The following is a 26,372-nucleotide window of genomic DNA, read 5'->3' as shown; positions in this document are numbered from 1 at the left end:
GAGTGTTGCTCCTGTGTTTACGCTCCATGTTTAGAGTTGACCACCGAGGATTAGACAACCTGTCTCTCAGGGGCCTTGTCCCTGGAGAACTGACTCTCCTCTCCCAGCAGCCGTTAATTACCTGTAGCTCTTCATCTAGGGGCGGGGCCTTGTGAGATCTTTCCTCATCTACATTGGCAGGTGTTGTCGTGTAGGTCTTGTTTAGGTTATCTATTGGTGAGGTTTCATGGGTGCAGCTCCCTGTCAAATGTAGACTACACTATCTCACAGCAGACTGTAAGGGTTCTCTGGCCCTTACAGTCTATCCATTCATCATTTGGGATGATGAGCCTTAGGTCTTAGAGATGCAAACAGTAAGTGCTTCAGAAAATGCAGTATCTTCAACAAATGGTGTTGGAGAACAGGTTGACCATGTAGAAAAATGAAATTAAGCTAGTCTATTACCATGCATAAAAGTCAACTCCAAGTATATTGAAGACTTTAATATAACACCCGAAGTGCTGAAACCACTAGAAGAAAGCACAGGCAGTAGCTCCTAAAATAGAGGTGTGGGTAAGGACTTTCTGAATAAGATTCCATTTGCTCAGGAATTCAGACCAACAATTGACAAATAGGACCCTGGATCAAAGACCTCAAACAGCTAGAAGAAAACACAGCCACTGTCCTTCAAGAGGCAGGTGTGGGAAAGGACTTGAATAAGAGTCCATTTGCTCAGGAATTCATGCCAACAGTTGACAAATAAGACAGTATAACACCTAAAAATCTGTTGTACAGCAAAAGAAACACAGTTCAGTGAAGTGGAATCCCAGCATAGAGTCTTTGTCAACTATACACCAGACAAAGGATTAATATCCAGAATATATGAAGAACTCTAAACCATTTAAAAGAATCAAAGAACAACCCAATTAAAAATAGGCTATGAATCAGAACAGAGAATTTTCAGAAGAAAAAAGTAAAATGATCACGAAATATCTTTACCAGAGTTCAACATCCTTAGCAACTGGGGAAATGCAAACTAACGGCACTTTAAGATTTCATGTATTCATTTTACCCCAGGCAGAATGTCAAGACCAAGAAAAGGAACGCTGTTGTGAAAATGTGGGGAAAGGAGAGGCCTTTGAGATTGGTGTTATTACAAACAGGAGGAACCAACTGTGCAGAGAACTCTTATTTTAGAACAATTCTTTGGTATACGTAGGATTTTATCATTTATTAAAGACAAGCAAGTTTGCACCAGAAATGGGATAGATATGCTTGTTTATTTTTACATGAAATAAATATTATCCAGGACAATCATATTTTAATTTTATAGTCTGTAGTGCTGGAAATACCACTTAATATCGATACATACAAAATATCAGTAGCATGTTCATGACTATTTCAGAAATTGTTGAAAATTCAGTACTAATCTCAGGCCAAAATTCATATAATCACATTTTTTATGAAAATTCAAGTCAACAACTCAAACAGCATTAAAAAAAATCAAACATTTTAGCACAAGATATGCTAACACAAGATATATTTAGCAGAAGATACATTAATTAGATACTTATGAGGAATGACGATAGAAAAATAATATGGGTTTGTTTTCTATAATAAAACCATTATGCTTCTTTAAAAAAAAGATTTATCTATTTTATTTTATGTGTTTGGGTGTTTTCGCACAATGGGTATGTATCTGTTGCCTCAGGATACCAAAAGAGTGTGTTAGACCTGCAACTGGAGTTACAGATGGTTGTGAACCTCTATGCCGGGCTCTTCTAGAGGAGCAAACCAGTGCTCTTAACCCGTAAGCCATCTCTCTGGCTCACCTTTATGTTTAAGAGTAGGAAATGTTGTGCAATAATATTGCACATGTTTTGTTTTTGTTTTTGAAATTCATACCGCACAGTAGTCCGATCTAAGCCAAGCTATTGCAGGCAGCATTTGTTGCTCTTGTGCAGTGATGGCATGTGCAGTGCTGGGGGCACATGGGTGAGGTCTGCCAGAAAAGCCAGGGACTCATTAGGAGTTTGATTTTGAATTTGAGTTTATTTTTGGTCATCTATTCAGATCCCATCATTTAGATCCAAGACTAGATATAGTGCTGAGAGCTGTCGTAGAAGATGTTCACAAATAATAAACCTTTTCCTTTTTCTAATTGGGTCTTTTGTTTGTTGTTTTCTATGTATCCATGTTCATATGTGTGCCTGTACACATGCAGGTATATGTGTGGAAGCCAAAGATTGGTGTTGGATCTTGCTCAGTTGCTGTTATTATTTTGAGACGACAGTCTTTCATAGGACTTCGAGTTTGTTGAGTTGGCTAGACTGGCTAGAAAGCCCTAGGGATCCTCCTGTCTCCACCTTTCCAAGGCTAGAATTACAGGCAACCCTGGCATTTTGGCATAGTTGGTGGGGATTGAACTCAGGTCCTCATGATTTAATAGCAAACACTTTACTCATTGAGCCGTATTCCCAGTTCTCATCTTACTCTCTATTCATTTGCCCATTTTTTATGTATTTATTGTATTGTGTCTCTGTGTACACGTATGCATTTGTGCACGTGAACCACAGTACATAAGTGCCTGTGAAGGTCAGAGGACAGCTTGTATAGTTGGTTCTTTCATTTCTCCAGCGGTGATAAGGGGATCGAGCTCACACTGTTACACTTGGTGGCAAGTATATTTGCCACTGGAGCAACTTACTGGCCCATTTTGCTTTTCAAAGTCCCAGACTGTTACTCTTGAGCTCTGCCACTGACTTACATCCTCAGCCTGTTGTCAATTCTATTCCGTGACTCTTGACTACTGTGGATTGGTGAGAGGAAAGGCTTTCACCTTTCCTGAAACAGCCTTTAAGGAAATTTAAGGGGGAGGTGTGTGGCTCAGTGGTTGAGAGCACTGGTTGCTCTTCCAGGAGACCTCTAGATCTTCTCAGCACCCACATGGCAGTTCACAGCCATTTCTCTCTCCTGTTCGCGGGGATTCACACCTTCTTCTGTCCTCTTTGGGCACCAGGCACACATGTGGTACACAGACATGCATTCAGGCAAAATACCATGCACCTAAAATTTTGATAAAATTAAGTTTTAAATAAATAAAAGAAAACTTAAGGAACCAGAGAGCTGGTTCAGCAGTTAAGAGTGCCTACTGTTTTCTGGAGGACCTGATTTAGTTCCTGGCACCTGATTTTGGGCAGCTTACAAACCACCCTGTTCTCTGACATCCACAGGTACTCATGCACTGTGGTTCATGCGCACAAACGAATGCATGAACACAGAGACACAATACAATAAATACATAAAAATTTCCAGCTCCAGAGGATCCAGTGTGCTCTTGCCTCTTTGGCACCTGCTCACTCACACCCCCACACACAGAGATAAAAATGTTATAAAATCTTAAAGAAGAAAAGAAAACTCAAGGTTTTTTGCTGAAGGAGACTTTTGCTGAAGGAGGACTCAAAGAGGATGAGGCAGTTGGTATCGAGGAGAGTCTCGTTCATGCTTAGTTGAACCCTAGAAGCTGAGGTCCTTTCTGGTGATACTCATATACACCCTCCCTCTGCAAGCATGTCTTCCCTAGCTTTCTGTAAAACTGACCCTTATTTCTGCACTTGCTTCCTAAGCTTATCCCAACAGTCACCATACAACAGAGTGTTCTTTTAAAATACATTTAGTATTAGGAGCCTCAAGCATGTTTATTGAATATATATATGTGGATATATATGATTATATATATGGATAGATTTACAAAATATTTAGAGTAAAGCTGTAGACTGTCTCCATCCCTTGTGTCTTCCTTTTAATTGCTTCAGGAGAATAAAACTTTGGCTAATTTTCACTGTTTATTGTGTTCAGGTATTTTCCTGTATATCTTAAGGGCCATATACTTGAAGATAGTGGTCAATGCTGAGGTTGGGGCATAGAAACATTATTCAGAGATTATTATGCTTTTTGTTAGTTTTGCTTTGGCACACCTTTGAATTCTTTTGTATTTATACTGCTTGTTGTTTTTGGAACTTCATTCTGAGATTTGAAACTCCTGTCTGTTTGGGAAAATACTGTCCAGAATTTCTGTAAATATTGATTCTCCTCTGTCATCCTTCCCCTCCCCTCCCCTTCCCTCCCTTCCCCTCCCCAGGTCTCTGGTTAGATGTATGAGAGACTATTTTACTTCTGTCCCCACCCACCACCCTTTTTTTGATGTTCTCCTTAAATCCTTCACAGTAACACTTTCATCATTTTAGAAATTTAATCCTGGATGATGTTTATAGGAACCAAATCTTAGGAAGGAGGGGACAGCAATCAAGTAAGTCCAGCTCCCTGAGCCTTCCTCTCCTGTGTCTGCACTGATAAACTTTACACAGAAATCAAACTCATGAAAAATAAAGCAAAAAGAAAGTTCTTCATGGATCCGTGTTCTTTCAACATGAACTCCAATTTTATTGAATGTAATGTTAAGTCTGTTTGATCATCTCAGTTAATCTGAAGGTCTTATCACATATCTAAAGAGCTTTTTATAGTGTGTATTGTGAAATACCTTAAACCTGACCTATAAGCTTAATTCTCATCTTTTGCTTTAAAGCCCTGAATTTTTAAATTGCTCATTTGATGTAGTTAATTTTCACAATTTATTTTACATCTTCCTAGAATTTAAATTATTTTCCCGTTATGATTTTGTCACTGGAGACAGTTTAGGAAGGACAAAATAACCAGAGTGTACGCTCTGACAGAGAAAGTTCTCCTGAGTCTGATTGCACAGCTAAGAGCAATGTTATAAAGTGTAAGAGCAAACAGTGACAAACGAGCCGATGTGGTATTTATCATGTGGTCTGAATTTATGCTTTATTACATGCCTTTAAAGTTGGGTAAGATGAAGCTTACCCATCTGGTTTTCTCCTTGATATGTTTTGAGTACTGTTCCTATTCAGTTGACTAATTAATATCTTATTTCTTAGGCATTTGGTGGCTAGTGGGATTGAGGTATTCAGAAATTATGTCTGCTCTTCGTTACCTGATCTCAGGTCTTCTCCCAGTGCTGTGAGAATAACATTCATCTGAGTCTACGAATTATAGAGCATTCAAAGACTTTGGAAGTCCTGTTGTCTGCATCCATGAGCTCATTTATTCATACTATTAATTTGCTGTTGCTTTTCCCTCTGTAGAAAGATGTCTTCCAGCAATGACCACGTTTTAGTGCCAATGTCTCAGAGAAACACCAACGGCCTTCCTGGAATGAGCTCCAGTGACGTGACGACGCTTACAGGAGATGTGCTGAGTTTTCACAACATCACCTATCGAGTGAAAATGAAAAGTGGGTTTCTAGGCCGGAAAAAGACTGAGAAGGAAATACTCTCGGATATCAAGTATGTATACGAACTCTTTAAAAGACTGCGTTGTTTGCCTGCAGTACGTGCACAGGGCTTCTGTTATCAGCAGGTTATGAGCACTTCGTGTCTTTGTACCTATGGATATAGACACATACTTTCATTTCTTTGGTCTAAACTAGGACACAAATTGCTGTATCTCTTGTTAGGCATATATTTTGCTTGCAAAGGAACTGTCAAAATTTTTTTTTAAAAATTGTCTCATCTTTTTGAACATTTTAATGTACCATTTTGTCATGACTTGTAAGTCTTATGTTTTAGTGGTAGAGGTCTGACTTTGCAATTTACAGTGTTTTGATTGCAAAGATGTAGTTGTAACCTCAGATTTAGTTATCCAGTTTCTGAAATAGAAGACCTCCGGGCGCACGCGCACACACACACACACACACACACACACACACACACACAGAGAGAGAGAGAGAGAGAGAGAGAGAGAGAGAGAGATTGTGTGTATTTGTACTGAAGAATAGAGACGGCATTATTTGAGTAGGTCCTGTTTGAATAGATGCACAGTACGTACTATGAGATGGTACTCTTGAGTGTGTGGATGCATGTTGTGTGTGTTATGTTGAGGATTAAACTAGAACTTAGTGAATGCTGGACAAGTGTTCCCCCCTGAACCGAGCTGTCAGTCCCTTGTGATTCTTTTCAAACTCATCACACACTGAGTGTATCCTGTGCCCCAGGCTTCACAGTGCGCTTGACTAAGATGGCTCGCACATTAGCAAAGGAGGAAGCGATTATCTTAGAATCCCCTAGACTAATAAAGTGGAGGCAAATCTTGCTTTTTTTCTTATTTTTAGTTGAATTTTTATAGTCAAAGGACAACTAGGATTAATTAGTATTCTTGCTCACTCACATCTGGTTTGAGTTTGCATGAGAAAGGTCTCTTTCCTTTGCCTAAAGGGTTTCTAATCTTTCTCTTGCCCCTGGGCTTCAAAAATAAGAGGTGGTGCAGAAAGGATTGCTTTTGTTTCCTTATTTTTTTTTGTTTGTGTTTTATAGTAGCGTCACCATTCAAAATGGTTATCATATTCCAAAAAACCTGAGGAGAATCAATTTTTCTTTGGATCTTAATTTTATCTTTTCTTGTCTGAAAAGAAAACAAAATGTGTTCGTGAGAATGCCCAAGATCTTTCTCCCGGTGTCCAGCCTTTCTATTACACTTTGGCTCATACTCGGCCCCCCGAGCCTTCCTTCCCGGTGCTGAAGATCTCAGGAAGAAATCACCATTCTAGTACACGTGTCTGTCATAGAATTCGGTGGGTGGGGGAGGGGATCCATTATACTCTTGCGAAGACCGTTAAGCAAATTATTTTGAGATAGTTTCAGAATTAAACATGTAGGAATGTGCCAGTGCCCTCCGCCCCCCAGGTCCGATACTGCTTCACTGACTGCTGCCATCGCTCTTTTGTAGACACTGTCATTGTAGTTTGGGGATCATTTGAAAACTTGGCTATCCACTTGGCACCCTTCAGTTCCTCCAGTGTAAGCTTTCTAGAAGGAAGGACCTTCTTTAATGTTGCTGCCCAGCTGACCAGCAGCAGGCAGGGGGAATTGTGTCCTCATGACAAAGGCAGCCATGCCTCTCTTCCTCACAGGAGACCAGCTGCTAGATCCTGTGGGTCTATTCTTCTCCAACCTGATGTTTCTCTGTTTCATCCAACATGGTGTTGCGTCCGCTTAAAACTCATTACCTAGTGATTTTACTGTCTGTCAAGTTGTACCGTAATGTCACTATTTGACTGTTTGTACTTGATTGTCCTGACATTCTTCAGAACCCCATTCCTCATTCAGCATGAACTTGTGAGTTGCCATCTCTGTGATGACTTCTGTCTGGCTGTGGCTACCACTGTGGTAGCTGCCAGAGTGTTCTTTCTGCCAGCTCATAGTTTGCACCTAACATCTCTTCTTTCATTCGCTGTTGTGGTTTGAGTGAGAAATGTCCCCCATAGGCCCATGAATCTGAACATTTAGTCCCCACTTGGTGGCACTGTTTGGAGAGGCTATGGGACCTTTAGGAGGTAGGGAATTGTTGGAGGAAGTGAACTGGCTTTGAGGGTTGATAGCCCTACCTCACTTCCTACGTTCTCTGTTTCCTTGTTGAGATGTGAGCACATAATTTCCCACATCTGCCTCTATGTCTTCCCAGATGCTCTGGACATCTAGGCCTCTTATGTCAAAATAAACCTTAAGCAAACTGAACTCTTAAGTTGCGTTTGGTCATGGTATTATATCACAGCAGCAGTAGAGTAACCAACGCAGCCATATGTACTCCTGGATTTCTGTTTTCTTCACTAGCATTCAACAGCAATGCATCATCACTATTTGTGATGGTGCTCCTTTTGTTCCCAGTTTACTTGCAGGAAAACCTTCAGGGTGATTTCCACTTCTCCTTTACTACTTTGATTTAGTCCTCATTTTTAATATTCCTTTGATACTGAACGAAGTTCCAGAATCACTGCTGACTTGTCCTTCCTGTGACCTGGTCTTGGCTGATGTTCATTTTTTATAGATAATGGTCTATAAAATAAAGATAATGATCTGGGTACTTGGAGTTTTCATTGCTGTTGCAGTGCCATTCCCTCTGTGTTTCTGAACGGGAAGAACTAGGTAATTTACGAATGCATGTATAGACACATATAGACACACACATACTTTTGTTTGACAAAGAAACCCTCTCTCATATTGAGATGCACATGGATCTTGTTAGGTGGAATGAGAGCAAAGTTGGTAGTGGGTGAGGCTCTGGTGAGAAAACCATTAATAGGCATCTACCCTCATCCACACAGGTGCTTTCCTAGCTGTGCTTTTCTGTAGCTCTCTGTATATAGATAACACCTCATTACCTACTAATATATCAGTTGTAATCTAATACTTTACGTTTGATCTGCATTCACATGTTTTCTTTCCCCTCAAGATGTATAAAATTTAGCTACCATTCTTTTCTTCCTTCTATCTTAGGGGTTAAACCCAGTGCCCTGGATATGCTAGACAAGTGTTCTACTACCACGCTGCATCCCAGTCTTCATTGTTCTTACTGAGCAGCTCAACTCTTCTTATTCTGTCATAGTCATAGAATGATGTATCTAGCTTGTGGCTGCCTCTTCTCTGGTTTCCACCCTCTTTGAAGCTAATGTTCTTGGGTGCTAGTGTTGGCTGTGCCAAACGTATGTAGTCTTCCTGCCGAGAGAGGGAAGAGAAGTCTCATAGAAGTGGCAGGGAGTTGTTAATGTTGAAGTTTAGCTTTTGAAACAAGGTTTAACAAATCCCAGATTAACCTCAAACTCACCATGAAACCAAGAATGGCTTGAATTATTGATTTTCTTGTTTCTTTGTCCCAGGCTCTAAGATTACAGATGTTACTACCACATTCCTCTGATAGAAAGACTTAATACATTATTTGACTAAAAAAATAACAAATGAGTTTTGTGGACAGATACTTATTTTCTCTATGTGGTTTCCAATTTCTTAGTTTATCAATAGAACTTAGTTTAAGTGATACATAATAACATGATGACATTTACTAATAAGATTATCTTAAGCCTGGGCTTGTTTCATCTTGTTTTAGTTAAAAAAAAAAATGACTTTCTTAGAAGTACCAAGCTGTAATCTCACCAGTCAAGAGGCTGAGAAAGGAAGATTTCGGTGTGTTGAAGACCAGTTGAGGCTACATAGTTAGTTCTAGGCCAGCCTGGGCCGTAGTGTGAGCAACTGTCCCAAACAAAAGTCTCAATAAAAATGTAGATTCCTTTATTCAGTAATTTTTGAATGCCTACTGGGTTCTTGATGTTACGTAGATTTTTTTGCTGCTCTCAGAGACTTTATGTTGTAATTAGGAACTCAGAAACTAGAGTAGTGTCACTGGTTTAATTTCTACTGTGACAGAGGATGAAAAGATACAGCTGAAGTAGCTTGCTCTGAACTGGAGGAATGGGTACATCAGAAATGAGTGTGTGTGTATGCGTGTGCATGCACGCACGCGCGCATGCTCATGCATTTGTGTCTGATAGTAGGGATATGCCCCTCCTTCAAAACTGACATTCACAGCCTTTGTCTAGAAACAACATAGGGTGGAAGGATTAACTATTGCCCACTAAAGTGCAGTAGAAATGACAGGGCTCCTTCAAGGAGCAAAGTCTTCATGTGTCACAGTTCCTACTGAAGGCTCTTATGTGCTCATAAGGGAGGACCACACACGCAGAGGCTGTAAAGCAATAAATCAGAGTAGGGAATGGCTGAGATGGGTGACAGAAGGGTGGAGGGCAGGGTGGGGAAGTCAGGAAATTGTAGGTCACAGTAGAACAGAGGTCATCAGCACACACTGTCTATAAAGAGCCGTATCATAAATGTGTTCAGCTTTATGAGCCATACAGCAATGTTGTAGCTTTATGGCATGAAGCTGATATACCTCTGTTCAAATCACGCTATTGATGAGAACAGTGAGTAGGTGATCAGCTGTAGTCTGCTGACTCAGGAGGACCCAGACTTCCTTTTGTCATTTGTTTACCTGCTTGCTCCCTTAGCTTATTCCATCTCCTACTAAAGGGTCTCTGTGTCCATAGCGTACATCAAATAATGGTGGGCAAGTGGAGCTGGAATTGACCACTGTCCCAGAGGAGAACTCTTGGGGCCCAGCTTTATTAATTTTTTTTTTAATGTCGGAATTTAGTGTTAAGTATAAGCTAACCTCAGAGACCCAGTAAACTACCATAGCACATTACTGTTCAGTTTCTGCTTAGATCACTCTGGATTACTTAGTTTTTATATAAGTATGCATTTTTAAATACTGAAATACTTTCGTGGCAGTGAATACTTACTGAATAAAAGGTTCTGTTCATTTTTGAAGTAGTTGCTGTTGATAAAGGAGATGCATCAAGAGGTATAACTAGATACAGGCTGAAAGTTTACTCAGGCGTCTCTGCCTTTGTACGTTGGACAAGTATGTTGGAGAGTAACACAATAAAAGAGTAAGAGATTTTTCTGTGTTACAACTTGATTGAAGTTTAAAGACCTGTTATTATATTTGTCTAATATTTCACTGAGAGGTACGTCAGTTAAGAGCATAGGGACAATGTCCATTTCACCTTCATCCTGGCCAGCTGTTATGTAACTGTGATACAACAGACAATAGGTGGTGAGTTCCCCTTGTGCAGTGAGGCGGACACACTCGAGAGTTTATTGCTCATGACAATGTATGATCATAAGAAAGGTATTTCTAGTCATCATCTAAATGAAATAGTTGGCAGGCTTGACATTCCACTTGGAATAGATGCTGTGTTCTTTGTGGAATACATCTTGACCTATTTGCCAGTTCTAGAGTCTGAACATGATACCAACATGTTGGATAGACCAGCTAGGGCTTCTCTTCACCATTCCTGTGCAGCTGTGATGGGCTTGCCCTTAATTCTCCTTTCTCTTGGTCATTTTCTTACTTGTCACCTTTAGGATAAAATTCATACTTTCTTGAACATCATCACAGTCAACAGTGCTGTAATTTTTCCATCTTGGTCAAACTAAATATCCATTTAGTTTGTTGAAACAGATGGCTCTGTATTGTGTGCCTGTAATTCAGTATTAAACACTTCACAGTAAAAGTGACGATCTCTTCCAAGAGTGTGTGTTTCCTTCTCTAATTGGCAACACTTTTTTCATTGTTTCAACTTTGTGTGCATGTGTGTGTGTGGAGAGAGAGAGAGAGAGAGAGAGAGAGAGAGAGAGAGAGAGAGAGAAGAGAACAAGAAAGAAAACAGATACAGACATAGACAGACAGACACCAGGACAAACATGGAGAACAGAGGACAATTTTCTGGGGCTTAAACTCTGGTCTTCAGACTTTCATAGCCAGTGTTTTGCCTGCTGAGGCATCTTGTCTACCTGAGCTGTTTAACTGTGTGTCACATACTCCATTCATCCTAATATTGGAACTTCTACTTAAGGTACTTTGACTTTTTAATCTGATTAGATTTAATAATGAGAACATCACTCGCTGGTATTCTACAAGTATTGATTGTTGAACTTAGCTAGGTAGTAAGTGAAACAATTTAAAGATACTAAGCATCACTCAAAAGCTTTTATGTGCTTTATGTTGTTTTGAAGGCTATAATAGGAATGCAAAGTCTTTGAGAATCTTCCTTCTTTATTTCAGAAATCTGTTATTTTAAGAATCTTATAGTAGAATCTTTCTTACGTAAAAGAATTTAAGTTGCTGTTCCTGGGATTGAGCCCAGGGCCTCAGGCATGACAAGCATGGGCTCTTCCACTGAGTACTATCCTCAACTCAATGTCAAGGAACCTGGAACATTGGCCATTTTCAAAAGATTAAGTTGTTTTAAGAGCAACTTACAAAACAATAGTAAAAGAAAGGAATTCAGAAGGACCTGACTGTTTCTCATAAGGACTCGTGATTGATAGTCTTTAGATTAGACTTCTAACATCAGTGATGCTTTGTTTATCTTCACAAGGTTGTTCTATTTGCAATTTTATCTTCCTTTATTAGTGCATTAAGTGCAGATGTTAAGTTTTAAGAATTTGATGTAAAATACAACATTGAAGCAATATGGTTTTGTTTCTAGTGGGATCATGAAACCTGGCCTCAATGCCATATTGGGACCCACAGGCGGAGGCAAGTCTTCGTGAGTATAACATACCTATAAATAAGCCTTTTCTGTTTATTAACTGTCCCATTTATGTGCACAGGCATTGGCTGATTATTTGCAGTGTCTGTCTGATCTGGTCTTAGGTGCTGTGGGTAACGTGGGGTTGAACTATGTCATGATTTTGTGGTAAGGGCCAGAAATACTCATTAGGTCAGCTTTAGTAATAGCACTTGATGAAATGGTTGGGATAGAGTGGTAGACCATACTGTGTATCAGTGAGGAGGTAGAAGAATGAAGTAATATTGAAAGTGAAGATGTGTAGGGAAAGTATGATTGAAGTCGCGAATACTAGTTAAACCGCATGTTGTCCGTGTTGTGATCTCCAAGTCCATTGGCCAAGAGGGTCATTTTGGGGTAGATCCTGCTACTTAAAGCAATGTTTTCTTGCTTTCATAGTTTGGGATTGGTGGTAGCACATAATGAAAAGGAAGCCGAGAATTTAAAGCATGGAAACCTGGTTTTTGTTTTGTTTTCCTTGTTTGATTTTTGAGGCAGCGTATCAACTATGTAGCTCTGGCTAGCCTGGAACTCACTGTGTGGACTGGGTTATCCTTAAACTCACAGATTCTCCTGCCTCTGCCCCCTGAGTGCTGGGATGAAAGGTGTGTGCCACCATGCTCAGCCTATAAATTTGTTTTATGTAAATGTATCGACTAGTTAAATTTGAACATTAGCAGAAGCTGCATTCGAGCAGCCAAGCAGCATGGCCTTATGTAGAAGGAAAGACTATCCTCACAGGGTAATGTACATGTCCTTCTCAGGTTATTAGATGTCTTAGCGGCAAGGAAGGATCCACGAGGATTATCTGGAGATGTTCTGATAAATGGCGCACCTCAACCTGCCAATTTCAAATGTACTTCAGGCTATGTGGTTCAAGTGAGTATAAGTGGATTGGGGTACTATATGTGAAAGTGCATTTGCTTATAGTGTAGTTTGCTTCCAATTGAATGGAAAACATGATCATAGGACCAACATACTGGCACCAGATTTTAATAATCTTCCTTTACATGGGGGATGGTGTTAAAGGGAAGGGCAGAGATGACCTGGAATGTGACCCTTGTGGGGCAGGGATATCAGTTCTGGCTGCTATGTAATTTCTAAAAAATAAATAAAGTTTACCCTTCCTTCACCTTCTTTCTTCCCATTATAGATGTCTGCCAAACCCTTCTACCAGGCAGCCTTAAGATGTCTAGTAGCAGTCATTATATTACATGTGTTCTGTTGGGTGTACAGCCAGGCAATGCAAATGATAATATTGTAGGTGTCTGTATATGCAGGTCCTGCAGCCTAAGAGAATGTGCAGGCCACCAGTAGCCAGAATTTTACCCTGGATGCATTTTGTGTGTGCTCAAAATGAGAACTATATGTACTCAAATGATGGCCTTAGAAAAGACTCGCTTATCTCACTAAAATATCACCTTCCCTTAAGGATGACGTTGTGATGGGCACCCTGACAGTGAGAGAAAACTTACAGTTCTCAGCAGCCCTTCGGCTTCCAACAACTATGAAGAATCATGAAAAAAATGAACGGATTAACATGGTCATTAAAGAGTTGGGGCTGGAGAAAGTAGCAGATTCCAAGGTATGAAAACCCCTCAGTATCATAGCTAGAAAATAGCTTTGTTCAGGCAATGTAACTTCACGTTTCCTACAATGTCTGCAGCCAAAAGTTACTGCTTTCTGCATGATGTGAAAGAACTGGTTTTGTAAGGTAGAAATTAAGATGGGAAAAAAAAAACCCTAATAATAGCTGATTCCTGGAAATGGAGTATGGCCCCTTATATGGGGAGAAGTGTCCCTCATATGGCTGTTTCTGTATGCCCTTCCACCAGCCCCATCCTTCAAGTCACAGCTTGCTGTGTATTGGCTCTAACTGCTCTGCTCCTTCTTAAGGAATAGTTCTGAAACAAGAAAGACAAGAATCCAAAGGTCCTTGCTTTGCATGCGTCATTTTGCTGCAATTTGGCTTCTAAAATTGTGGTTGGTCACATTAGGTTTACTTAGCAATTTGTCCAATGTTCAAGTTACTTTTCTGTAGTCTGTCTCTTGACAGTTATATTTCTCCTCCTTTCCTTCCCACTCTCCCCACTCTCCTTTCTTCCTTATCTACTGTCAGTATTTGCTTCCAGACTCCCACACGCTAGGCTGTGTTAAAACTTTAGAGAGTTAAAAAAACAAAACAAAACAAATGGAGACACTGCTTCTCCTTTTGAGAGTTATACAGGATCAGGAAGGGGAATTGAGACAAAGACAGTGGATGAACTTGACAAATGATCAACCCATATAGTTTTGCTGAGCAGACATTTGGGCATTGCGTGAAAATAGAATGGCTGTAGCTTAACCCTCTCCTGCCCATCCTTATTTTTCCCTGTAGAGGCAATGGATAATGGTGATTGCGTGGAACTGTTGCTTCTTTTGGTACTTGCTAGCTGTCTTTCCTGTGCTGTTTATTTTGTTGGGAAGAATAACCTTGCGATCACATCATTTGGCTTTATTTCTGAGTTACTGTGTTTTCTTTGCTCTGGCACTGTTTGCTTGCTTGATTTTATCTTCCTAGGATACTTTTCCTTGGTTCTGTTATTTTTTTTCTTCTTTTTGTATGTCCTTGGGCCTCATTCCTGCTCGGCAAGTGCTGCATCACTGGACTATCCCTCCGTCATGTTCTTTACCTTTGAGCAGTCTCTGCTAGAAGTTACTTGTTTGGATTTCCAGAAGAAATATAGAGAGACACTTATTACTGACCTGTTAGAATTAATATATCTAAGTTATTAAAATATTTTATTTTATAAAACAGTAAGTGTAACAAACAGAAAATAGCCTGTTTACTATAATGTTAAGGTTGCTAGGTAAAATAATGATATAATTGGCGATACTATTCGTGTAGATTTCTCAGTTGCTAACATCTCAGGCTGTGCTGTCTCCAGGTGTTTCTTACTGGAGGACATAAAAGAAATCTTCATCGTCCCTCACCCTCAGTACATGCCATGCTCCTGTAAAAATCGGATGTGAAACGAGGCATGCAGCTCAGTGGTAGAACATGTGCTTAGCACGTGCAAGACCCTAGATTCTATACCACTATCAGCTAGCAAAATGAAAAAAAAATATTGTATTTATTCTCTTTTATCAAATTGTCTTCAAAAGTTTCTTGTATTTCAGTTTTTATTAGGACCCAGTTAAGGTTCATGAATAATAACACCGGGTTATGGCTCCTTAGATTCCTATGATTCCAGAACATTTGACACCCCTTTCTGCATCCCTTCTCCTAAGCCCTTCCTACTGCGCTCCTCACATAATGACAGTGGGTGGTTGAAAAGGTTGGCCAGTTTTTCTGTGAAATACCCCACCTTCTGGGCTATTTCAGATAAGGACAAGTCAGAAATTCTGCAGTGAATTAGTGTATAGATAGACAGGATCCAATTGGAGCCCAAAAAGCTCTTAAAATGGTGGTGTAGAATGTGAGCTTTTCTCTTCCCGCTCGTCTAAATCTGCATAGGGACCATGGGAGTGGAGGGAGCGCGAGGGCTGGGTGCTGGATGGTGAATTATTGTCAGCATGCTCCCTTTCCCTCTTTCTTGCCTATTTCAGACTAAAATTTTACTGCATCTTCTAGTGTTCTCATTCATTGGTGAAGCTGGAGGCAGTTCAGAGACAATTGGGGCTGCACAGGTCTGTCTGCCAGATGCTGGTGATGGTGTTCACTCTCGTTTATAAAGATGACACTTGCTTTAGGTTGGAACCCAGTTTATCCGCGGTGTCTCTGGAGGAGAAAGGAAGCGGACGAGCATAGGAATGGAGCTGATCACCGACCCTTCCATTCTCTTCCTGGATGAGCCCACAACTGGTTTGGATTCAAGCACAGCAAATGCTGTCCTCTTGCTCCTGAAGAGGTAAATGCTACAAGAGCACTGATCTTTCATTTTTTCTTATCTGGTCACTCATATGTGACTGGTGGTGTTCTTTGTGTAGGAGATTCAGAAGTAAACGGAATCTCTTCCTACTTCGTTAAGGGGAAGAAGTGATAAGAAAGATTAAATAAGAGGCGGAAATGATGGCTGTGGTGGGCCTGGGTTGCTGTTTTAAGTAGCAGGAAGGTCAAGGTGGATCCAGCACGTGGACTTAGGACCTGGGAGGAGGCATGTGAGACCTGGCTGTATCTAGCAACAGAATCTGGCTGGAGGGAACAGCCAGTGGCCCCAAGGCAGAAGATGCCTGATGATATGTCTGGAACATTAAATAGACATGTGAACCTAGTTACCGTAGGAGGGTACATATTAGCTATTGTACAGTTAAAACGAAGCACCACAGACTGGTGGCTTAAGAAGAGAAGCCAGTCTTTTCCAAGCGCTGCTGTGCAAACTTACCACCTGCCCTTTGGTAAACAGTTATGCTTTCGTAGGTCTGAAGTGGAGTCCTGAAGTCTTCACCGGGGACTCCCAGTGGACATGCTCATTCCGCTGTCCCTAGTCCTCAGACCCACACTGAGGATCAGGCCCTCACACAGCTCTGTTCCTCCGGGTAGCTCCTGCTGCCTTCTGTTTCTTACAGTTTCTGAGTGAATGTTCGTCATGAGTTTGTTTGCCGCAGTCTCTCTTCCCCCTTTTGATTTTTAAATTTAGTTGTACACGTTCATTGTACCATGGCACCATGTTGCATAAGGACATTTTCAGACAAATACATATTGTATGTTGAGCACACCCGTCCATATTCCCTCACCCCCATTTCACGTTTGCACCCCTCTTCCCTTCTGTCCCCTAGACAGTTTCACTTCTGCTTTTATATAAGTACATGCGTGATCTTATGTGTCTATAAAATTTAAGAACCCCAGATGAGAAAAGACAGGATATTTGTCTTTATGAGACTGGTTTAATTTAATGTAATTTTCTCTGGTTACATCTACTTTCCTGCAAATGTCATATCTTATATTCCCCTTTGTCTCCCCATTTCTGTCTTTACTTAGATTCTTCATCTAATACTATCCACACATACCTTCTTATGTTATACTCTCTTGAGTGTGTTCTTCTGCCTTAAGTACCTTTCTCCTGTAGGTCACTCCTGTGGGGCCCTTGATATTCTATTTGATAAACTTCAGACCCAGCTTCACATTTTATATTTGGCATATACAAAACCCTTAGATGCATCTTTTGTTGTTTGTTTTTTTTTTTTTGATTTTTGTTTTTAAAGCCCTGGCTGACTTAGAATTCACTCTGTAGACCAGAAAAGAAAGACTATCCCGAAATTCAGGGATCTGCCTACTTGTGCCTCCTAAGTCCTGGCACAAACTATTTAGCTCTGGCTTGTTTACTATGCCATATACCTTTGGGCACACTGTTTTCAGATAGTTGGTACTTAAAAATATGTAAGTCAAATTATTTCTCAGAAATCATTTCCCAAGAACAGTTTTAAGTGGTGATTTGGCTTTAAACAGTGATTTTTCTGTCATAAGCAATAACTCCTCTGAATAGGTAATTAGCATTGTTTCTGCCTGAGATCAAATCTTACCCTTGCTTCTTATTTATTCTAACAGTGTGGCCAGTTGCTTGAGCTTTAAGCCTACTCAGTAAACGAAGGAAAACAATAGCATTGGAAGTGCTTATAACAATATTATAGCGATTGAAAATGAGATTACCTGTAAAGCATCAGCAACGATGCGGTAGAGTGGTAAGCGCTCACACATGCTTCTTTACTACCAGAGCAAAAGAATGGAAACCCATTTATAACAAGCCAGAAGCTCTTTCCCTGACTACAGTCTGGTAGATACATTGTAGTACTCAGCTCTTTCCCTGACTACACTCTGGTAGATACATTGTAGTACTCAGCTCTTTCCTGACTACACTCTAGTAGATATGTCTAATTTTGTCAGTGTTGCATATGCTACCATACTCACATAGCGCATTCCAAGGGTGTGTGCTGTCATCACAGGACTGGATCTTTGTCATCTTACTTTATTGTGGTCCCTTACAGCAGCCCTCCTCTTAGGCACTCTGAACTGCTGCCCCTTCTATATTGCTCTTTTGCCAGCTCCAAAGCATTTAGAGCAGTCTGTGCCTCAAACCCTCTGACAGCTTGTAGGGTAACTTGAGCGGGAGTGGTGGGGTGAGGCTGTAGGAGTTGACAGACTCCCTGGTAGGCAGACATAGGAAGAGGGGCTGTGAATAGATTATAAAGATAGAGAGCTTCTGAGATTGCCCAGCTTCTTCCTCACAGTCCTGACCTGAGACAAAAGACTGGCAGCTTACAAAGGCCTGCTAGGCTTTTACTCTTTCCAGTACCCCCTCATCCTTGCCTGTGGACCACTCTGACAAGTTCAAGACCAAACCAGGATGTGTTTACCCTGAACTTGTGGACCTATTAGCTTCCCTGATTCTATTCAAACTGACCAACCCTAAACAGCCCCTTCAAAAGTTCTTTAAAATTCCCCATTATCAGTGAGAGGCCAGGGTTTGGAGTCTGTGTCCCTAAGTGGGGGTCCTTCTTTCTGTGTACCCTGCCATATGTCTGTGTGTTTCTTCACCTTAATAAAAAGTTTTCCTTTGCTGTGTGTGCGTGCGAGCATGTGTGTGCATTCATGTGTGTGCATGCGCACGTTCTCCCAGAGATTCCGGTCTGTGAAAACTGTCTCCGTAACTGCATCTGTCAAGAAACATTCTAGTGGATTTTGTTCTGCCCCAGCACCTTTCTTAAGAAATTGTGGCTGGCTAGTAGCTTGAGGTATCGGTGGGAGCTGCCGAGTGGCGTGAGCAGCCATTACCAGAGCCAGAGCTGCCGGTTAAACCTGATTAAGATGACGACCTCCCCAAAGCACCGATACTTCGTGGCAGAGCTCATGGGGGAAAGGCCAGTGGGGAGCTTGGCCAGGATTGGTGAAGTCCTGGGCAAGAAGCGGGAGGAAAGGGGCTTTGATAAGGCTTATGGGGTTCTTGGCCAGTTCCTGGTGCTATAGAAAGATGAAGACCTCTTTCAAGAATGGCTGAAAGACGTGTGTGGTGCCACTGCCAAGCAGTCCCGGGACTGCTTTGGGTGCCTTCAAGAATGGTGCGATGCCTTCCTGTAGTGCACTCTGGGGGCTCCTCAACTCCCCCAGCCACAGAATCTAGTCTCCAGAGTCAGCAGCTGGGTGGGGCTCCTCCCTGACCCCATGAAGGAAGAGATTGCTGTTGTCACAGTCACCTCCTTTATACTCCGGGGTCTTTTGGGAGTTCTCTTCCCCACAGCCTTTCATCCGTTTTAGAATTCTTGCCCTTGCATGCCTTGCCCCTCCTCCCCCTGCAGGTGCATGGCAACAGCTACCAGCTTTCCTGAATGGATTTCTGGCCCCTTTCTCCCTCCCTGCACCATCTGTTGGATGCCCTTTGGCTCCTTCTTTTTTTTTTTTTTTTTTTGGCAAAAAATAGTCACTCTCCAAAAAAAATAGTCACTCTCCTTATAAATATTTCTAGACTAACAAAGTCAGTGGCCTTCCTGGTTGGTCTTCTATGTTGAAAGCAGGTGGACTAGGATTGTATCTTCCCCAGGGTTGAACACATCTACCTCACTTCTTATCAGTACAGACCGAAACTCCCAAGAGGAAGTCACCCCAGCCATGTGGGCCTTGGGCAGGTGCCCTAGGTGTCCCAATTCCTAAATAATGTGGGAAAGTCTGTGGGTTGATTTCTTCCTGGGAGCCAGGTAGGCTGCAGGCTTCCAGATGTCAATAGTTGGTCAGGCAGCACCTGGTGGAAAAGTCAGTAGGAGTCAAAGTTACCAGGAAGAGGGTGGATAGGATGTAGGTAAGAGGTCACCTGCCAGTCCGTGGTGCTCTCCGCCTCTGGGAAGAACGGGTGGGACACTTGCTGTTTGTCCAGCTACCATAGCAATGAAATAGTTAAACCTGAAAACTAAATTCCAGTCCCAATGTTGTCGAGCTCATGTGAACAGTCTGAAACTGACGTCTTTGTAAGCATTTTTAAATTATTTTATTTTGGAGAGGTGAAGAGATTTGGGGCTCAGAAAAGCAAATTTGCCCATGAACTTGCTGCGAGAAAATAGCCACTTGAACTCAGATTGTAATTTGGTAGACTGTTCTGTGCCATGTAACCAATGATCTGTGAGGCTCAGCTTCCTCATATGGGTGAGGGCTGTGGGGACCAGGTACCGTTCTGCTTGCACTCACTCCTGCTTGGTGTTCTTTCCACCAACAGAAAGCATCCCTGATGTGGGGAGGGCCTTGGTCCTGCCTCAGAGTGAAGCGTCAGGCTTTGTTGACTCCCTGTGGGAAGCCTTACCCTTTCTGAGGAGTGCAGGGAAGGGTGGAGAGGGAGTGGGAACGGGGATAACTATGTAAAATGAGAAAAATTGTATTTAAAAAATAATAAAAAAAGAAAAAATGTAAAAAAAATAAAGAGAAAAAGAAATTGTGGCTGGATTTGTATCTTGGATTTTTGTTTATTTATAATGATTAAGTCCAATGCGCCTCCCATGCTAAACACTTTATTCACAACTGGTCTCCAAGACTGCTGTACTCCCAGCTGCTCCAGTTTTTAACAAAAGCATCAAGTCTCATTTCCCTAGGTATCAGGCAGATACCTTGAGGTGAGCTGATGCTATATGTGTATATGAGAAAATCAAGTTGAAATTGGGACAGATGTTCTAAGAGCAGGAATAAAATATTTTTTAACAATAAATGTAAGTATGAGAATCTTAATGACTCGTTATTTTCTTCCTATAACGTAGGATGTCAAAACACGGTCGAACAATCATCTTCTCCATTCATCAGCCTCGGTATTCCATCTTTAAGTTGTTCGACAGCCTCACCTTATTGGCCTCAGGGAAACTCATGTTCCATGGGCCTGCGCAGGCGGCTTTGGAGTACTTTGCCTCAGCAGGTATGGTTGGTTGTTTCCCATGTGGTAGGTCCTTCCTTCCCATGTGGCTAGAGCGGACGGTCCACAGGAGTTCTTTCCTAACATGCTTGCTCAGCTCTGTGTTAGTATGTCTCTTCATTGTGCTGTTTGAATATCTGTGGCTTTTGTGTCTAAGTGTATCTCTCTAATGGGCCTGGGCTGCTTCTGTTTCCCAGTCATGGTGGCCTTGCCCTGAAAGTGCAGTGGTTATCTGTAGAGTCACAGTTAGCACTTCGGTCAGTTGAACAGTTTTGGGAAGGACCTAGGATTGTTGTCTCCTTGACTACAGGGTAGGTCCCAGCTTTTCGAGTCACCAGGCATGTGATCTTGGTGGGCTTCCCAGAGGACTCATGGAATGATACTTAACTTTCTGGTGACATTAGGTTGACAGTTCAGTCTGTGAGTGGGTCTGAGTGACTAGTCTCAACTCTCACTTTGATGAGCCTGCATTTTTGGCTCTTCTGAGTTGCCTTCTTCTATTGCAGATTAAATTGTATGATTTCTTTGTATTTTTAGGAGTGTCTGCATTATAAATGTGCCCACGTGTAGGGCTGGTGCCCTGAGAGGGTCACAGAAGGTTCCGAGCTGCCTTGGGGGTACTAGGAGCCAAACCTGGGTCCTCTACAAGAACAAGCGCACTTAACTGCTGAGCCATCTCTTCAACCCTGTGGTTTCATTTTAAATGCAGTGTATATTATCCTTTTCATTTTAGAGGTACCTGGCTGTGATTATAGATGATTCTTCATGACCTCAAGTAAAATTAAAAATATTTGTTATCTATCATCCTTAATTTTTAAAAACTTAATCTGTCATTTAAAATAAGTGAGCATATCTTGGTGAAGAGCCCCAGCTTTTCTTTCAGGGGACCTTGGTTTGATTCCCAGCATTCATGGGATAACTCTCAACTGTCTGTAATTCTAATCCCCAGAGATCCTGTCTTCTGTCTCTACATGTAGACACCAGGCCCACATGTGGTATACAGACATACATTCAGGCAAAACATCCATACACATTAAGAAAAAAAAAAGATTTTTGAATAAAATATAGAATAATTGAGCCCACATGAGTGGAACGTTCAGTGGCTATTGTTTTGAGACGACTTCTGGCCAGTTTGCGAGGACTGTGAAGTTGAGGTCAGGTTAGGGTGTGCTGTACCGTCCATGTTCTCTGAGAATGCGGACCAGAGCTTGCATTCCCTTTGGCGCTGTGGCAGAATGACAGATGAGGATTGCAGCCTCTCCACTCCTCAGCTAAAGAAGCGATGATGATGTGCCGATCTGATGTCAGAGAGCACAAGGACTGCTGATGTTTTCCTTTCCTGACCTGGATTTAGATCTTGGAGGGGAGAGTAGCAAGCACCAGGTCGTATCAGTAGCCCTTTGCAGGCTGTAGTTTATGGTGAACACCAACATAAGATGCTCTCGAGTGTCCAGAATTTTTTCTGAGTTATTGGAATATTTGTTAAGAAAAATGGTGTATTGGTGAAGGGAAAGAGTGAGAAGAGGGAGAACTTGTTAGGTTCTGCCTTCCCAAGCCTCCACTCCCTCACCCTCTGTGTTTTCTAAGACCATCACGTTTATGTCTCTGCATTGCCTTCTCTTCTAGGTTACCAGTGTGAGCCATACAATAACCCTGCCGATTTCTTCCTGGATGTCATCAATGGAGATTCTTCTGCTGTAGTGTTAAATAGAGAGGAAGAACCCCAGAGAGGTGTGTACACAATCACAAAGACAAACCTTGCATGGCAAAAAAAAAAAAAAGCAAAAACTGTGTGACATTTAATTGAATAATAGCAGGAAGCAATAATGAGTGATCTGAAGTAAACTCACTCCTATCTGCTACACCTGGGAGGAGCACACATTCCAAGAAGAATTCCACGTTTTGAAGAAACTGAGGTCACAAGGTGTCCAAGGTGTCTTAGGCTTTTCTTGCTGTGAGGGGACACCACGACTACAGCAACTCTTATTTAAAAAAGCATTTAATTGGGGCTGACCTTAATTTTGTTGGTTCAGAGGTTTAGTCCATTGTCATCATGGTGACAGGCAGACACGATGCTGTAGAGTAGCTGAGAGTTCTACATCTGGATCCACGAGGAACAGGAAGAGGCAGACACTGTGTCTGGTTTGAGCTTCTGAGACCGCAGAGCCCACCCCAAGTGACACATTGCTCCAATAAAAGTACACATGTTTTAACAAGAACACACCTCCTAATAGTATCAGTTCTTATGAGCCCTTGGGACCATTTTCATTCAAACTGCCATCACAAGACTAGTTTTCTTGGAGTATTCTCTCAAGCACTTAGAATTCTCTTTACATGACTCCATTCCTAGACCATGTTCTGACATGTGCCCAGCTAATATTTTATTTATATATATAGATACACACACACGCATATATATCACATGCAATATTATATACATATATACACAATTCTAGAATTAAGGGATTATAGAAGTATGGAACCGTAGAAAAATGAATTAAATTGGTTGTTATGTGTTAATATTTCACTTCTTTATCCACATTTATCCAAAGAAAACAAAACTGAAGAGCCCTCCAAGAGAGAGAAGCCAATAATAGAAAACTTAGCTGAGTTTTATGCCAACTCCTCCATCTACAGAGAAACAAAAGCTGAATTAGATCGACTTCCAAAGAATCAAAAAAAGAAAGGAATATTATCCTTCAAAGAGACGACATATACTACCTCCTTCTGTCATCAGCTCAGATGGATTGCCAGGCGTTCATTCAAAAACTTGCTGGGGAACCCTCAGGCCTCCGTAGCGCAGGTAACCTGACAGGTGCGAGCTGTGTATGAAATGCTCACAGGACAAACTCAGCTCCTCCTCTTGTCCTGCTGCTATTATTTATTTTCCAGTTTTCTGTCATTCCCACTGTATCTTTATTAACAGATACTGAAGTTTCACTTTCAGATTGCATACACAACACTCTTTGTGGTTCTTTCCCCTGAGTAGTAAAAGTTGATAAAAGTTATTCTTAGTTCATGAACTTACAAAAATGTTGAGTTGTCCTGGTTTGTCCTTGTGTCATACCTTACTGACTTTTGCATAGGATATTTTTGGTAGTCTATGTTTTTGATTTCGATGAACATTGAGTTGATACAACGTGTCATGGTGTTGTGATGATACATCTTTTCTTCTATTTATAATAGTTGAACTTTGGTTTGGAACCAGTTATTTACACGATTTAGACTTAGCATATAACCAGAGGTGACTGTATTTGGAAGATCTCAGAACGAGTGTAGTGTCTGTATAAAAATATTTCATCTGTTTAGTGTACTAACATTTTTCTGATCAAAGCCATTTGGAAGAGACTATTGGTCCCTTGTAGAGTCGCTAAGAGCTGGCTATGGACTTGCATGTTTTATGCCTGTTATAACTGCACCACAAACATCACTCCGAACACTTTCAAAAATGATAAATATATTTGCATAAAGATATAATAACACTTTTGAAGAATTGTATTACATTTTTGTTCAAAAATGCAGAGGTCAGATGCAGAAATCTCATAGATACACTCACTCCTTCATTCTATTATACAAGACTTGGCATAGCTGTTCCAAGTTTGCTTTTCTGTTTGCTGTGGTGAAACACCGGCCTAATCAAACAGTTGGAGGAAAGGTTATAGGTTAGAGTCCACTATGGAGGGCAAGAAGGCGGGAACTGAGGCAAAGAACATGGAGGCCACTGCTTTCTGTCCTGTCTGCCCTGACTTTCTTACATAGATGAGGCTCACCTGCCAAGGATGGCCATTTGCCATAGTGGGACGATCCCTCCTACATACGTTAGGAATAAAGAAAATGCCCGTGTCCAGACATGTCTTCCAGCCCCTCTAGTGGAGGCAGTTTTTCAATGGAGGTTCTATCTTCCCTGCTGTGTCAAGTTGACAGCCCACACTAGCCACCGTAAAAATAAAATATAAAATAAATATAATAGTAAAAACATGCCAGGGTAATAGGCTTTCCCCATCCTAAATTTCTATCTTAATCGCAAAGAGACTTGTAAATTCTCTCGTGAATATGGTATTTCCAGGTCTTCAGAGCACATACTTCTCTTGCAGAGGACCTGCGTTCTTTCCCAGTCACCTCTCACTCAAGCTCCAAAGGAACTGACACCTCAGGCCTCCTCTCATGTGTACTAGTGTGTATGCATGCACACACTCATGCACACACAGACACACACACACAGACACACACACTCTTGATGCTTTAAGCTAGAAGAGTTGACTTTTTCATAAACACAAATGTTATGTATTGATGAAACTATATAGACTATTAAATGTATGCATATACAGTTTTAGTTCTGTTCATGTTGTACTTTATGTCTAAATTTCAATATATATAAATGGATATTTCATTTTCTTTAGGTGAGCATTTCATACATTTTAAAAATTACCTGTTAATAATATATTAATAAAGAGAATCCTCCAAATAAATAACATTATATAACCTTTAGTCCCTTGCTTCTTGAAACACCCTTAAAAGACTTCTTCTCCAAAGTGTTGCTGGTGCAGTCTCCTTGGGGGCAGTCTGCGCAGATCGGTTAGGTGAGAGGAGGTGACTGTGTGAGGGTGCAGAGGAAGCGTCTCGGGGTGTTGTGGGGCAGGAGGCCCAGTGGGTGGATGGAGAAGTGGTGAGAGAGGAGACGATAATGAAAGCCCCTGAATGTCCCACAGAAAGAAGTTTTTGTTTTGTTTTCTTTTTTGCTTTGTTTCTTGTGTTTTTTGTCAGTGATGCTGCACAGTCCCCCATGCTGACACAGACTTTCTAGAAGTTGCAGAGGTGAAGCTGAGCTCACCCCTACTTCTATTTGAGGGGGAGGTGCATTAATTGTTTTGTCTTTAACATTAAAAGACAAGGCATCCTGTTCTCACTTGAACCTCTTGTATGAAACTTTGTCCATTGGCACAAAAGTTTAATTCAGTTCAGTTCAGAACTCTTAGTCCCTTGGACTTTGGTTTGTCCTCAAAATAACCTCTTCAGGTTCCCCTATGCACCATTCACGGATCCAGTGTCTGACCTGGGACTTCCCTGACTGGTGGAGCAGTGGAAGGAATCTTAGGGACTGTTCTGTTGACTTGTCCATTCCCTGACAGCAAATGCTTGGTTTTCAGTTTACTCTAGATAGCAGTCTAATAATCTATCCCATACGTTCCCAGGAACCCTATCATAACCAAGTATATAAAGTGTTTATGAGATTGGATTTTATATGTATATTTTAAAATAATAAATAATATGCAAGCATTTTAATCTCTAATGGGAACTCTTTTATTTTCCTTTTCCTTTAAAGCTAATTGTCACAACCGTACTGGCACTGATTATTGGTGCAATTTACTTTGACCTGAAAAATGATTCCTCTGGAATCCAGAATAGGTAAGTAAATTTGGATTTTCCCCCATTCTGTAGGATAGAAATGAGTATGGACTTGTTCTAAGCAAAATAAAAGAGAAAAGTAT

At 41.2% G+C, this 26,372-nt stretch overlaps 1 protein-coding gene and 1 pseudogene across 4 annotated transcripts in view; both read left to right on the top strand.

Moving 5' to 3' along the window:
* Positions 1 to 26,372, top strand: part of Abcg2 (ATP binding cassette subfamily G member 2 (Junior blood group)) — a 154,224-nt gene that overhangs the window by 116,367 nt on the left and 11,485 nt on the right. For all 4 annotated transcript variants that reach the window (XM_057783478.1, XM_057783496.1, XM_057783488.1 and 1 more), the window contains 9 exons: positions 5,145 to 5,345; positions 11,942 to 12,001; positions 12,787 to 12,901; positions 13,455 to 13,607; positions 15,755 to 15,912; positions 20,735 to 20,886; positions 22,510 to 22,614; positions 23,436 to 23,686; positions 26,207 to 26,289. In XM_057783478.1, coding sequence (XP_057639461.1) covers positions 5,145 to 5,345; positions 11,942 to 12,001; positions 12,787 to 12,901; positions 13,455 to 13,607; positions 15,755 to 15,912; positions 20,735 to 20,886; positions 22,510 to 22,614; positions 23,436 to 23,686; positions 26,207 to 26,289 — 1,278 coding nt within the window. The remainder of the gene's footprint in view (positions 1 to 5,144; positions 5,346 to 11,941; positions 12,002 to 12,786; positions 12,902 to 13,454; positions 13,608 to 15,754; positions 15,913 to 20,734; positions 20,887 to 22,509; positions 22,615 to 23,435; positions 23,687 to 26,206; positions 26,290 to 26,372) is intronic.
* LOC130883327 (barrier-to-autointegration factor-like) lies at positions 18,807 to 19,076 on the top strand (annotated as a pseudogene).

This window comes from Chionomys nivalis, chromosome 1 (genome assembly GCF_950005125.1).
Source record: "Chionomys nivalis chromosome 1, mChiNiv1.1, whole genome shotgun sequence".
NCBI lineage: Eukaryota > Metazoa > Chordata > Mammalia > Rodentia > Cricetidae > Chionomys > Chionomys nivalis.
Note: the sequence above shows the minus strand (reverse complement) of the source record. Positions and strands in the feature narration are given on the sequence as shown.